Here is a 14,815-nt window from a genome sequence, read left to right on the forward strand (position 1 = left end):
TTAACTGATTTAATTATGCCTAACAAATAGATTAGCTGATCTAATTACTGCATTAACTAATACTTGTGGGTTTAGGGCTTAGTTCCAACCTTTGATGAGCTCATACCCGGAGTGGATCATAGATTTTGTGTTAGACATCTTTACAGCAATTTCAGAAAGAGATTCCCAGGGCTGCAACTAAAACTGATGATGTGGAATGCTGCAAAGGCTACTTATTTACAAGAGTGGGAGAGGAGAATGGCTGAAATACAAAGTCTAGATAATGGAGCCTACAACCACCTGATGGAGATACCGACAAAATATTGGTGCCGGCACAAGTTTGGGACTTGGTCTAAGTGTGACACCTTGGTAAACAATATGTGTGAGGTATTTAACTCTGTAATTGTGGATGCGAGAGAGAAACCAATAGTCAGCATGCTTGAAGACATCAGAGTATACATAATGAGGCGTTGGGCTGATAATAGGGATCGTATAATTGAATACCCAAGAGAAGTATTGCCCCGAATCAGGATTAAGGTTGAGAAACAGGCTGATGCAAGTGGTAAGTGGGTGAGCACGTATGCTGGTCGTGACAAGTATGAGGTTACAAGTATCCATGGAGGCAAAGAGAAGTTCGTTGTTGATTTGAAGAATCATGAGTGTTCGTGCAGGAAGTTTCAACTCTCTGGGATCCCCTGTGCTCATGCAATGACCTGCATCAGGAAGATGTGTTTCAACGTTGACAACTTTGTTGCGAACTGTTACAAGAAAGCAACCTATACTGAATGCTACCAGCATGTGATATATCCCTTGAATGGCCCCAACCTATGGGAGAAGACGCCCTTTGATGACGTTTTGCCACCCATATACAGGAAACCCATTGGGAGGCCTAAACTGAAACGTAACAAGGCTGCAGATGAGAACCCTACTAAGGGAGGAGTGTCTCGCGAAGGGCAGAATCAGAAGTGCTCCTATTGTTTTGCTAGAGGTCACAACAAACGGACCTGTCCAAAGAAGCGTAAAGTAGCTGCAACTGCATCGGTAAGCACTGTTAGTTATGGCTTCATTTTTTTAATTGCACTTATAGAATATGATATGAGATTCTGGTGTTGTGGCTGTTTTTTAGGCAAATAAAGTAGCTGGATCCACAAGAAGAGCTTCCAGATTCAAGTCTAGCACTACCACTAGCACTATCTCAAGCACTATCTCCAGCCAGGGCTCTAAGCAATCCCAAGCTGCTGCAAAGAAGACCACTGTCACAAGGCCAAAGAGAAAATCTTCTTCTAATCATGTCAGTTCACAACAGTCTCAGGCTACTTCAAAAAAGGCTAAGTTGACTCCATCCACCACAAGTCTGAGGGTGCTGCCAAGCCCATCGAAGCACATCAGCAAATCCCAACTGAAATTCATGGCTAGGACACCTCCCAAAGCATGGAAAAAGATGTGACGACTATAATGTCTGCTGTTTTATGTTTTAAGGCTACTTATTTATGAGTAAAGGAATTCTGTTTAGTATCTTTAGAGTGTATGGAAACTAGTTTTAAGACACTAGTATGTTATTGCAGACCATTACTATGGAGCAAAGTATGCTGCTCTTGTTTTGTTATTTTGCTTTCAATCTTTTGTGCTTGTATCCAATGACAGCTTTATGGTTAATCATTAAGTAATATGTTACAGAAATCCTTGTTCTCATCCTATTGACTAGCTTGATTTAAATATATTGCAAAACCCAAAACTTGATTTCATTCAACTCTTTCACTGAAACAACATTGAATCTGCACAAAACTAGCCTTTCTTCAACCAAAACTTACAAAAACATCATTGCATTACAATATCATTCAGTTCAACAAAATAGCAACTACTTCAACATCACTACTATTTCTAAGCCAACATACAGAACACAATTTAGCCATCTAACAATTTTCTCCTAAAACTCATTATAACCAGCAACATCATTCTAGTGACAGTCTCCCAAATTTGGTTCCTGTTGTTTTCTCAAACACCAGTATTAGTGCAACTGTCCATCCAACCAAAGCAACTCCCACTGCAACCATGAACCTGAACTCCACCATATCCAGTTTGCCCTTCAAATTTCTGACCTTCATTCTTAACCTAGAAACTTGTGACGGATCCTCCTCTGGTTCAGCCCATACGAAGTAGCCACATTCTTCACCAACCTATACAAAACAGGACACGGCCGATTCACTCCCATTGATGGTCAAAACACAAAACTCAACAACAAAAAAGGACATGGCTAAAGCTCACCCCGAAGTTAACGCAACCCCAGAACCTCCGCCCAGGATTTTCTGCCGTCGACGACGTTGCGAGCACAGGCCGTTCTCCACAGTAACATGTTGTCCTCCTTCGACGTGCTAGGTTTCTACTTCGTGTGGCTTGCTTGCTGCCTTGGGTCGCTTCAGATTGGCATGCTTCGTGCTCCATCTTCTCTCATGCAGCCGGAATCGCCCTTCAGAGGCGGCGCATGTGCAACGAGAATCAAGGATTTGGGGATTAGGGTTATGAAGAGGACCCTCTGCTTCTCTGCTTCACATTTATGTTTTTTTTTAATTGAATAACGGTCAGAAAACATGCACTGCCACCGTGTCACATAACGTCCACGTAAGCCACGGCGTTAGCGAAATGTTTCTCATTTTGACGGTAGGATAACATTGACTACATTTAGAAACGTTAGGGACACAAATAGGACGTTTAAAACGTTAGGGATAGGTTTGAGACTTACCCCAAACGTTGGGGACATAAATGATACTTTACTCTTCTTTATATCATTCTTACTTCATATTCATCAAAAGAAACACAATGCAATGTGTTAAATGACTATAAAAGGTTGTAGCCCTGTAGTCATTGAATGATTGAGAAGAAGGGGCAGGAAGAGACAGAAAAACAAAGAGAAATTAAATTTTCTCTCCTTTACCAATTTGGATGGAGAAAAAAAACAAGACTTTGAAGGTATTTCAATCTTTTGAACTCCTTCTTCTCACTTGACACTCCTTTAAACATAGAAAGAGACATAATGAAAGACCTTTGTTTGATTTGTAGGAGAAGTATGAAGGAAATTTCTTAAAAAGAATAATATGAGCTGTAGAAGTTTCCAGCTTTCAACACTCAAAACATGTATAATAAATTCCTAGTTAAAAATACAACAGCATTTGCATTTGCATTTGCATTGAGACTCTACACTTGTGGCTTCTCATGAATACCTTAACTTTCATATGTGACCTATTATGTTGATGATTTGCTATAATGAAACGAAACTAGAGGGCAACAATGGAGGCTAAATCATGTCTAAGCACTCTGTACTTTTGCTTTTGCTTGAGACTTTGAACTGGATTTGGTGACCCCTTCTTTCCACCCTTTCTGGCGAGCTCTCAGCTCCCACAACGCAGTTAGCTTCTTCTGCGCCACTAATGACGCCTCGGACCTTTCCCTGGCCTCCTCACACGTCTCCATCCCTGAATTGCACTTGTCTGATTCCTTCTGATACTGAGATGCAATCTTCTTGGCCTCAAGTAGGGCTATGTCGGCACGGTGCTGGTTTTCCAAGGCTTGAGTTTCCCGCAGCTTTAGTTCTTCCGACAGTAGCTCCACAAAGTTCTTTTCGGTGTCTCCATTCACCTCCGGGTTGTGCTTTGCACAATCTTGACAATTAATCAAGAAAAGAAACATCAGTTAGTAAAATGAGTTAAATCTAAAATCCAGTAATAGAAACAGTATTTTTGGGATCACACAGGTGCAGCTAAAATAAAAAGTTTACTCTTGAGAGCAATTTATGTAATCTTCAAAAGAGTCACATCTTATTAACAGCACGATGTAATCCAAACAAGTCTACATCCAAATTTGTTTAGTATTCATTTCTGTGAAGTGGACACTAAATCTAGATAGATGTAAAAAGAGTCTATATTGCATTCAACAGATCCTTCAATATCTAAACACAAGAAATCTGCCACCGATCATAGAAAGGGGAAACCACACAAAACTATCGGGGAAACAAGCTAGCTTAGTGCTCAAAGTGAAAGTAACTTCTACTTGAGCTTCTACCACCACACAATTGTGCATTACATGGAATCAGAGAGAGGTTATGATAATAACAATAAGCAGTGATGTAAATATGAAGTTGAAGTTCATTTAGGATAAAGAAACCAACCTCCAATTGAAGCGTTGCTAAGACCTGCACAAATAAAGACAAAAAAAACTGAAATAAGCATCTTTTTAGCTTAGATCAAGTGAAAGGAACCATTAAAAAAAAAAAAAAAAAACTATAATTGCTCCCACTGTATGCATTGCATATCACTGAATCCCGAACTAACACAAGTTCCTTATACTTTCTCAATAGTCATTGATTCCGAATACCAATTTTAATAACAATAAAATTAAAATAGAAATCTAAACGAAGATCTCATAAAAGTTCCTGTATTTAGATCCAAAGTAGAAACACAACACCTGATAAAAAACAGTTATAAACAGAGAAAACACAGGAAAAGAAAAAAAAAAAAGAGGAATTGATGGGAAAGTTGTGAACTTTGAGATGAGATCTAAGAACCCAGAAAGGGGGAAGAGAGAAGAACCTTGAGGAAGAGAAATAAGGGGTTGGGAAGAGCAATCGCAGACGCAAGGAGCACAAGAAGAAAGAGAAACAGAAGAAGAAGCAGCAATGGCTTCTCGGAGGTGCCAATAGAGAGGGGGACCCAAAATGTAGCCTCCAATGCAGAGCGCCACCACCGCCAAAGCTACCCTCACCGCCACACCATTCACACTCACACCCATCTGCTGCTTCTTCGCTCTTTCTTTCTTCACCGACTTCCACTACTTTTTTTTCAACTTCAATTCCAGTTTTGAAGCGAGTTTTTGACTAACACTGTTGCTGCCTTCCCCAATTTTCCAACTTCAGTTATAAATGCAACTTAGCATATATTAATTGAATTGCAACTAACTTTGAAAAACGATTCACAAATTCATTTTTTCCCCCTTTAATTTTTAGGATTTTTTTATTTATATAAATTACATTAGAAACAAAATCATCAAATTATCCTAAATAAATTCTTGTGATAATTTTATTTATTTATTTATTTATATCACCATATAATGGTATTTATATTCTAAAATATAAAAAAATTACTAACTGAATATATGAAAATATTCTTCACTTTTTAAAATATGAGATATTTAAGTTCTTATAAAAAAAATATTTATTCTAATATATTTTGAACGGAAAAATTTAAATGTCTTGTATTTTATAAAATATGAAATATTTTTGTGTTTTTAATTAGTCATAGATAGGAGTATACATTGGTCGAGTAAAGCCGGATTCGCTTTGACTCGAATCCGATCCGAAATAATGATCGGATCTATTTTTAAAATTTTTACTCGACTCTAGATCCGGTGAAATTACACTACTTTCGGATCTTAATAAATTTTATGTCAAAAAATTATGATGCACTTATTTATAATGAAGAAAAAAACATACTTGTTATCGAGAAGTTCATATCCATATTTGAATTTAAATTTGTTCATAAATTATAATTTAATGCTTCTTTGATTTATTTTTTAATTCAACAAGTGTGATTAAAAATAAAACAATGAGCTTATAATTTTTTTTTTATAAAACAGGGGCTCCAGGACCCAAAACAAAAACAAATTAAGCTCTTAGAATTCTAGCAAATAGGACTTTTCTTTTATTACTATCCAGCAGAGGGCAAAAAAAGAAGACGGAGTGGTAAAATGATAAACACCCATCGGGAGATTGTGGGCGTGCTTTGCTTGAGCATCTGCACTAAAGTTGGTCTCTCTGAAAATGTGGTTGACACTGAAATCTCCGAAGTTGGCTTGTAGATCTTTAATGGACCAAATAAGGGAGGTGCAACCATGGAAGTGGGGTTGAGCTATTCTGCAGCGGCTTTACTGCACAGGTAGAATCTGTCTCCATCCTTACCTTCTTGAAATCCATTTCAATAGCAATCTTGAAACTTAAGTATATGGCCTATAATTCTGCAGCTGTAATAGTGACTTTTCCACTATTCATCATAAATCATGCCACAACCATGCCGTTAGAATATCTAATTAGCTAACTACATGCACCCGAATTCCTTGCTTGAAGAATTGAGTTGTCAATATTGATCGTGTACCATCTTTCGTCTGGCGTTTTCATCCGATCAGAACAAAACTTATTAATATAACATAATATTAGAATTAATTTAAACATATATATATTTTTTAGTCTCTTTAAGATGCATATGGGGCGATGAAATCGGTTTCGTCTTGATTTGGACTCGATCTTAAATAATGACTAAGTCTATTTTTGAAACATTTATCTGATTCTAGACCAAATATAATCACACTAAATTAATTATTAAAATGTTCAAGACCGAATTATATACACTTTTAGTCAAAAAAATGTATGTGCCTTTGACTTAAAAGGTTAATTTTTTTTTAATTGATGTATATCACTGTATAACAGTATCTATATTTAATTTGTTCATATACCCCATAATCTAAAGTAATTAGTAAGTCTAATCTTTAACGCATTAAGGTGATAAGTCTCTACTCTAAGATTAGACTTACTAATGCATGTCTACTTTTAAGTTAATTATTTATTCTATATTAACTTTAAAATATAAATATCAATAAAAAATATTCTATTTAAATTTAAATAAAATATTAAAAAATTAAAAAAAATAATAATAGAAATTTAATTTTTGTATTTTAGTTCAAATTTCATAAAATTTATATTTTTATAAATTTATGAATATAAAACGGAACATTAAATAATTTTTAAAAATTTATTAAAAATTATTATTTGACTTATTATTATTAGCATCTAAAAAATTATTACCTAAATTTTTTATATAGAAAAATTAATATAAAGTATAACCCTCCATATAAGTTAAAATTTGAATTTTTTTAATATATAGTTATACAATATATAATGACCAATTATATTTATATATATATATAATTTAAGAAATAATTAAAATACTATATCAATTAAATTATTATTTAATTTGTAAAATTAAGTATAGAACTTATTGCTTTGATGACGTTACTTCTAACTTAAACTTAGATTTTTTCATAATATAAAATCATCAAAGTGTAAATTTTATACTTAATTTCACAATTAAATAATAATTTAATTGATATAGTACTTTAATTATTTTTCAAATTACATATTGTATAAATATAATTGGTCATTATATATTGTATAAATATCTGTTACTTCTGACTCTGAAAAAAATTCAAATTTTAATTTTTATGCCATTTTGGAGAGCTATACTTTATATTAATTTTTTTAATATTAAAAGTTCCGGTAATAATTTTTTAGATGCTAATGAATCAAATGATGATTTTTAATAAATTTTTAAAAATCGTTTTATAAAAATATAGATGTTCTAGAATTTGAACTAAAACACAAAAGTTGAATTTCTATTCTTATTTTTTTTTATTTTTCTGATATTTTATTTGAATCTAAACGAGATGTATTTCTTTATTGATATTTATGTTTTAACTTTAAAACATAAATATCAATAATATATATCAGTACTAAGTTGAATCAACTAAATTCGATTTACATACTGCAGAAGTAATAAATCAAATCAACTAGATTCGATTCGATTTACTATTGGATTCAATTTACAATAAAAAAACCTAAATCAAATTTAGTTGATTCAATTTACATAGATTTATTTTAGAACATGCATATAAACTAATTTACTTTAGAATATTAGTATAATTTTGGTCATCAAATAATTTGATTGTGTGAATTACCCTAAAAAATATGCAAATGTGTATCCCAAAAAGCTCGAATTTGGGTTCATTTGTTCAAGAATAACGGTAGCTTATCGGATATTAAATTCCATTATATTCCCTAATAAATCGTTGCATATGCTAAAGTGCTAAGGAGATCCTACTAAATTTCTATAGATTTATGGGATTAGGCATATTCATGCTAAATCTATATAGGATTGTGGATGTCAGTGAGTTAGGTTTTTCATACTAAATCATTATGAGAAAGAGAGTTTTAATAGTAGATCCTAATAGTCTAATACCCACTATCTTGTAGAGATTTAGTAACTTAATCAGTTAAAAATTTGACCTACTGAATAGTTGTCAATAACAGACTATTATGAACTTTGAAGTTTGAGTACAATAAGACAATTTGATTTCCAATTTAATTGATATAGATAAAAATCTCTAATTGAAAACAACAATATATAAATTTAAATTATATAATATTGATACCATTTTAAAAATTTTGGAATAAAAATAGAACGATTAAAATGTTAAAAATTAAAATAGAATTCATTCTAAATGTTGGAGACCAAAACAGTACTTTAATTTACCCTATAATCTATTATTCAAGAAACCGAATGTTTATCAAAATTAGATGTTATATAATTTTGATTATCGTAAATTCAAAAGTAAAAATAAAGAATAAAGTCACAATTAGATTTTTAAAAGTGTTGACTTCGAACTAATTATTTCTTGAAAAAAAATTAATTAAGTCCTCCACGCACGATAGCAAACGATGGATATGTATGTCTTTTCGTTAATAGATAGTGCGAAATAAAATGAAGTAGTCTATATATTTCGTTATCTACAAATGGTATATGAGTATAGAAACTGGTTCGTCCGAACACTAGGGAGGCCGAGCTTAAGCGCTTCCGAGTGAGTTGACACCGGGGTGAAAGAGCTTGGCGTCGGCCGGAAGTTCAAACACCGCGGCGGGAATACCTGCACAAGATACTCCGTCGCTCAAGTCAGTAGTGATTCACAGTAAGTGAGTTAAGAGAAAAGAGTGAGAGAATAAGAGAGTGATAGAACCTGAGACCTAGCCAAGCATATTAGCTAGGTTTTATAGGAGTTGTCATCCTCCCGTTAGTGGATAAGTCCTAGTTTATAGGTTGGTTGAGATATTCTGTTTTGGTGCTATAAACTAGTTGAGCACGTTTCCTATTTTCAGTTGAGTGATGCTGTTTTGGTCCTGATCACGTGCCGAGATTTGCGGACGATTGATACGGGACCGAGCTTTATGATGCACGTGTCTTTTTATTCGGACGGGTAAGGTTGGGCTTATCTGTTCTTGTTCCGAGCTTTTTTAATGTGACGCCAGCCCCCGATATTTACGCGCCGAGTATTTCGGGTGAATGACACGGGACCGAGCTTTATTGGCTCATATGCCGAGCTTTTGTATAACCGAGGATAAGGGTGACGTATCATAGCCCCCAAGCTTGCCTTGGTGTGGACAGGACTAAGGCGAGCTTTTAGTCAAGGAGTGCTGTAATCCTCGGTTTGCCGAATTTGTTTGTCGTATATGTCCCTCGTAGCCCCCAAGCTCGGCTTGGTTCTGCTTAAGAATGTGGAAGGTTTCTGGCCTCCTCGCGTTACGCGCCATTGTGACATGATTGATGTGAAACGTGCCCCGCATCCCCAGGCACCCCTGTCCGTTGGATTTCGTGGTCATTAAATGCCTCTCTTTTTTGACGACGAGGATTTAATGCGGGGGTTTTGTGTAACCGTTTAGGTTACTGGGCTTACTCTTTTATTACTTTTGCTTTTTGTAATTCCTATTTGCTGCTGTTTTCTGGAAAAAAGGAGTTTTGGTTTGGTTTCCTATCTGAGAATGTCTAGCAAAGGTCAGTGCTAAATTCACGTTTTCTTCTACCTTTTTGTGTTTTATTTTTCTTTCTTTGTCTGCAATGGAGGACTGTGATGTGGTTGATCCGTGTGGGTGGGTTGATTCCAGGGTGAGGGAATATGCATCTCAGTTTGATGATGAGGAGTCAGTAAAGTTATTGGGGTCGGATTTGTGGGTTAGAAAAGGTAGTAACATTAGGATAGAGTTGTTGCCGTGTGGTAAAGAGGACCGAGTCTGTGACCAGTTGAGGGATTGGTCTTTCTTTTATATGTATAGCTATTTGTTTACTGAATTGGGGGTCAAACTGCCTTTTACCGAATTTGAATGTGGGGTCTTATACTGGTTGAACTGCGCCCCTACCCAGCTGCACCCGAATTCTTGGGGTTTTGTGCGGGTTTTCGAGGTATTGATGGAGTTATTAGATTACCCCCCTTCTCTGAGGCTTTTCTTCTCGTTGTTTCAGGCTAAGGGGGGTGGGACGTGGGTTGTGGGTAAATCTTAGTAGTTATCCGCGTCGGGCTATCTTTGGTCTGTATAAATCTTCGTTTAAGGATTTTAAGTCAATGTTTGTTAAGGTGAGGAGTGTGCCCGAGGAGTTTCCCTTCTATTTGAATGAGCACTTGGTCGAAAAGTTTCCCTTGTCTTGGTGTCCCGAACCTTATCAGGTATTAGACGTAGATGATAGGCATCCAGATGATGATATTATGATGAGCTTCTTATTTAAATCATTGGGTCCGAAGGGGTTGTTATCGATTGCCGAGATGTTGAAATGGGATACTAATAGACAGGCTATTTATGATCACATAGGTAACTTAATTTGCCATGCTTCTGTCTTTCCTTTATAAGGTGCTCTTTCTGGTTTTTATTTGCTTGTCTTTGTTCTGCAGCCGAGAGGGCTCCTGCAATTACAACCGCGGGCCTGAAATCTTTCTTCAACCAGCGCAAGAAAGGTGAAAAGGAGGTGTCTTCGAATGCTGAAAAAGGTGTAGCTGCCTTGATTCATCATAGGCCGAAACATAAGAGGAAGAGGGGACAAGCCCAGGGCAGCCTTGCCGAGGTCTTGGAGGGTAAGGGGGAATCTTCTATGATTTTGGAGAAGGTTGAGTCTGCATACGAGTCGCAGAAAAGGCTTCACGGTTATGACGAGAATGAGCACGCTAGGTCTCTGTGGGCAAAGTTGTATCCTTTCAGTACTATGGCTGACGAACTGTGTTGCTTTCCGGACGATATGAAAATGATTGAGGAAGTCGGCCGAGCTGGTGTTAGTCGGTTTCTGCAGGTATAGTTTATTTTGTTTGCGGTTGTGGCTTTTTGTTGATGTCTCTTATTACATTATTTTATTTTCGTAGGTGATTGGTGCTCGGATTGTTGCCATTGGCCGAGCACAGGAGCTTGCCCTGGATCGGGAGCAGACTGAAGCTTCCCGTGTAGAAGAGCTGTCTGGGATCATTCAGGAAAAAGATCAGAAAATTGCTGAGCTTGCTGCTTCTATGGAGAAAAAGGAGTTGGAGTTGGCCGATGAGAAAAAACTTCAAAAGTCCTCGTCTGAAAAATTGAAGGTTGTGGAATCTGAGAACGATCAGCTCTCTGCTCGGGTCAAAGAGTTGGAAGGCGGAGTTTTTGAGGCTTTTGCCCAAGGGTTTGACCGTGCTGTCTCCCAGGTCAAGGTGGTGTATCCGGAAGCTGATCCTTCGAAACTTGATGTCATGAAAGTGGTTGTTAATGGTGAACTTGTCGAAGATGAAGGTGCCGGTGAGAGTGAGGGATCTAGCATAGGTGATAAGGCAGACTAGGCTTTTAGTATTTGATCTTGTTTATTTTGTATATTTGTAGCATGCTTGAAACTTGTGGCTGTTTTATCTTGAACTATGTTTTCGAATATTTGGCGATAACATTTTGGGTACCGAGTATGTAATTCGGTTGTGATACTTTTCTTTTCCGAGCATATAGTTCGGCTTAGTTATGACTTTGTAAAAACTGATATTTTGGATGAATTCATGGTTATTGTTGGTGACAGTTGCAACTGTTTCTTGATTGTTGGTAAAGAGGGCAGTAGCTCTAATACAAGGGTTATGGTAGAGTGATCTCTTGGGACTTGTTTAAATAATTTGATGTTTGTTGTATTCATACCGAGTATTATGCTCGGTATGCGTATTTAGAATTCCGAGTATGAAGCTCGGATTAGTTTGTTCATTGGAAACACTTTGACTTGTTTTTGTGATGGTGTTTTTCCGAGGAATAAGATCGGCTTGTGATGTTAGGGTTCCGAGGATTATGCTCGGATAATTTGAAGTGTTTACTAACTGAAATGTATGCTAATTGTCAAAATGAGAGCTGTTTTGGTTGTACATTAAGTTGTACGGGTACAATGATTTGTTGCGTCCGGCCTCATTAAAACCCTTTCCGAGTAAAACCCTTGCGTTTTGGGAAAAAACCTTCGGAGGGAAAAAGTGTACCATCATTCGCTATTATACAGGCTGTGTCATGACTGATATTCCCTTAGAGAGGAGACGTTCCATGTTCCTGGGAGTTGTTCTCCTCTAAGGTTTTCTAATTTGTAAGCCCCCTTTCCGAGGTTTTGGAGGACTCGGAAAGGTCCTTCCCAATTTGCCGCTAATTTGCCATGTGATGACGGTTTTCGAGCATCCTCTGTTTGTCTAAGTACAAGGTCTCCATTGTTGAAAGACCTGTGAACTACTCTTTTGTGGTGTCTTTGCTCTAGGTATCGTTTTCTGGCTCGCTGCTTTATGGCGGAGATGTCTCTGTTTTCTTCTACGAGGTCCAGTTCGGCTGACCGAGCTTGTTGATTGTTTGGTTGATTATAGAGCTTGGTCCTTAACGTTGGGACGCTGACCTCTACTGGAATGAGCGCTTCTGCGCCATATACCAATTTGAAGGGAGTTTCCCCTGTGGCAGATTGAATGTTGGTGTTGTAACTCCATAGAATTTTTGGAATGAGGTCGGCCCACTCCCCTTTAGCTTCGCCGAGCTTTTTCTTTAATCCCTGCAAGATAATTTTGTTAGCTGATTCAACTTGTCCGTTAGTCTGCGGGTGCTCTACTGAGCTGAAGTGATGTTTGATGTTAAAACTTGTCAGGAAGGTGGCGAGCTTATGGTCTGTAAATTGTCTTCCGTTATCCGAGATTATTTCTCTTGGGATACCGAATCTGCATATGATATTTTTCCATAGAAAAGATCGCACTTTTTCTGATGTTATGTGCGCTAGTGGTTGTGCTTCTATCCACTTAGAGAAATAATCAATTGACACTAAGAGGAACTTTACCTGGCCTGGCGCTTTCGGAAAGGGTCCGAGGATATCCAATCCCCACCTATCGAAAGGCCAGCTTACCTCTATGGTATGGAGCTCTTCAGCTGGGGTCTCTGAGAGGGTGGCATGCTTTTGACAATTATCACATGCTTTGACTTTTGTGATGCAGTCCCGTTTTATCGTCGGCCAATAGTATCCTGTTCGCAAGATCTTTGCTGCTAATGCTCGGCCGCCGATATGGTTGCCACAGACTCCTTCATGCGTTTCGGCCATAACCTCCTCGGCTTCCTCGTTGCTGATGCATTTGAGTAATGGTTGTGAGTGTCCTCGCCTGTATAGGGTGTTTCCGAGCACTGTATAGAAGCTTGCTCTTCTTCGGAAGAGCGGCAAGTTCGGCTCATCATTTGGAATGGTGCCTGTATTAATGTAATCGAAAAAAGGTGTTCGCCAATCTGGGACCTGTGTAATACTCAAAATTGTATCTTGCTCAAAACTTGGTTTGTCAAGTGTTAGCTGGGACAGTGCCGATGCGTTTTCGGCTTGCCGTGTTGTGGCTAACTTAGATAACACATCGGCCCTGGTGTTTTGTTCTCGGTTTACATGGATAATATCAAATTCTTTAAATTTTGAAATTAGATCCTTTGTTATGAGCCAATATTTCTCTAACAAAGGATCTTTTACCTGAAATTCGTCCTTTATTTGATGTACCACTAAGGAAGAGTCGCAGTAGGCTGTTATTCGAGGTATTTGTAGTTGTAGGGCGAGCTTTAGTCCAGCAAGTAGGGCCTCATATTCTGCCTGATTGTTGCTTGCGTTGAAGCGGAACTGTAGTGACTGCTCGGCCACCACCTTGTCTCCTTCTTTTAGTAGTATCCCTGCCCCACTGCCTTCTTTGTTTGACGCTCCATCCACATGTATGCTCCAACTGACCTCTGTATTATGTGTGTCATTAGTCATCTCCGATATAAAGTCGGCTAGCACCTGTGACTTCAGTGTTTTCCTTGATTCGTACTGGATGTCGAACTCAGAGAGCTCGACTGACCACTTTATCAATCTGCCGGCGAGCTCGAGTCTGGTTAATATCTGCCTTAGCGGTTAGTCCGTTCGTACTATGATTGTGTGGCTCTGAAAATAGTACCGCAGTCTTCTTGCTGTGGTGATTAGTGCTAGCGCCAGTTGTTCTATCTTCGGGTACCTTGTTTCTGTTGGTTGTAGTACCCTACTGATGAAGTATACTGGGCTTTGCTTTCTTCCTGTTTCTGTTACTAAAACCGAGCTTATAGCATGGTTAGATACTGATAGGTATAGATACAGTGGGTTACCTGTCTCTGGTCTTTGGAGGATTGGTGGTGATGTTAAGTGTTGTTTAAGTTCGGTAAAAGCATTTTCGCATTCGTCTGTCCAGTTGAACTTCCTGCCTTTAGAGAATGTCTGGAAAAAGTGATAAGATCGGTTTGCCACTGCAAGTAGAAAACGTGACAGGGCAGCTATTCGTCCTGCAAGTTGCTGGACTTCCTTTACCATTTTTGGGCTTGTCATGTTCAACACGGCCTTGCACTTTTCTGGGTTGGCCTCGATGCCTCGAGATGTTAACATGAATCCCAGGAACTTCCCTCCTTGTACTCCGAACGCACATTTGTCTGGATTGAGTCTCATATTATATGTTCGGAGTTGTCTGAAGATTTCTACTAGGTCGTCACAGTGTGACCCCTGCATAGGTGTTTTTGCTACCATGTCATTTACGTAGACCTCCATGTTGCGGCCTATCTGTTGTTGGAACACCTTGTCCATTAGCCTTTGATATGTCGCACCTGCATTCTTTAGGCCAAAGTGCATTACCTTGTAACAAAAATTTCCATATTCTGTTATAAAAGCTGTTTTGCTTTGGTCTTCTGGGTGCATTAGAATCTGGTTATAGCCAG

The 14,815-nt window shown here is 37.7% G+C and overlaps 2 protein-coding genes across 2 annotated transcripts; one reads left to right on the forward strand and one right to left on the reverse strand.

Moving 5' to 3' along the window:
* Positions 1-414: 414 nt before the first annotated feature.
* Positions 415-1,426, forward strand: LOC110265643 (uncharacterized). The gene is made up of 2 exons (XM_021108736.2): positions 415-1,020; positions 1,106-1,426. The coding sequence occupies exons 1-2, from the start codon at positions 415-417 to the stop codon at positions 1,424-1,426; spliced, it is 927 nt and encodes a 308-aa protein (XP_020964395.2).
* Positions 1,427-3,020: 1,594 nt separating this feature from the next.
* On the reverse strand, positions 3,021-4,889 carry LOC107613280 (uncharacterized). Its single transcript, XM_016315208.3, has 3 exons — positions 4,563-4,889; positions 4,142-4,165; positions 3,021-3,635 (listed from the first exon to the last, which is right to left on the reverse strand). Exons 1-3 carry the CDS (start codon positions 4,759-4,761, stop codon positions 3,283-3,285), a joined length of 576 nt encoding a protein of 191 aa, XP_016170694.1. The 5' UTR covers positions 4,762-4,889; the 3' UTR covers positions 3,021-3,282.
* Positions 4,890-14,815: the final 9,926 nt, after the last annotated feature.

This window comes from Arachis ipaensis, chromosome B8, assembly GCF_059453495.1.
Source record: "Arachis ipaensis isolate K30076 ecotype BB chromosome B8, ASM5945349v1, whole genome shotgun sequence".
NCBI classification, from domain to species: domain Eukaryota; kingdom Viridiplantae; phylum Streptophyta; class Magnoliopsida; order Fabales; family Fabaceae; genus Arachis; species Arachis ipaensis.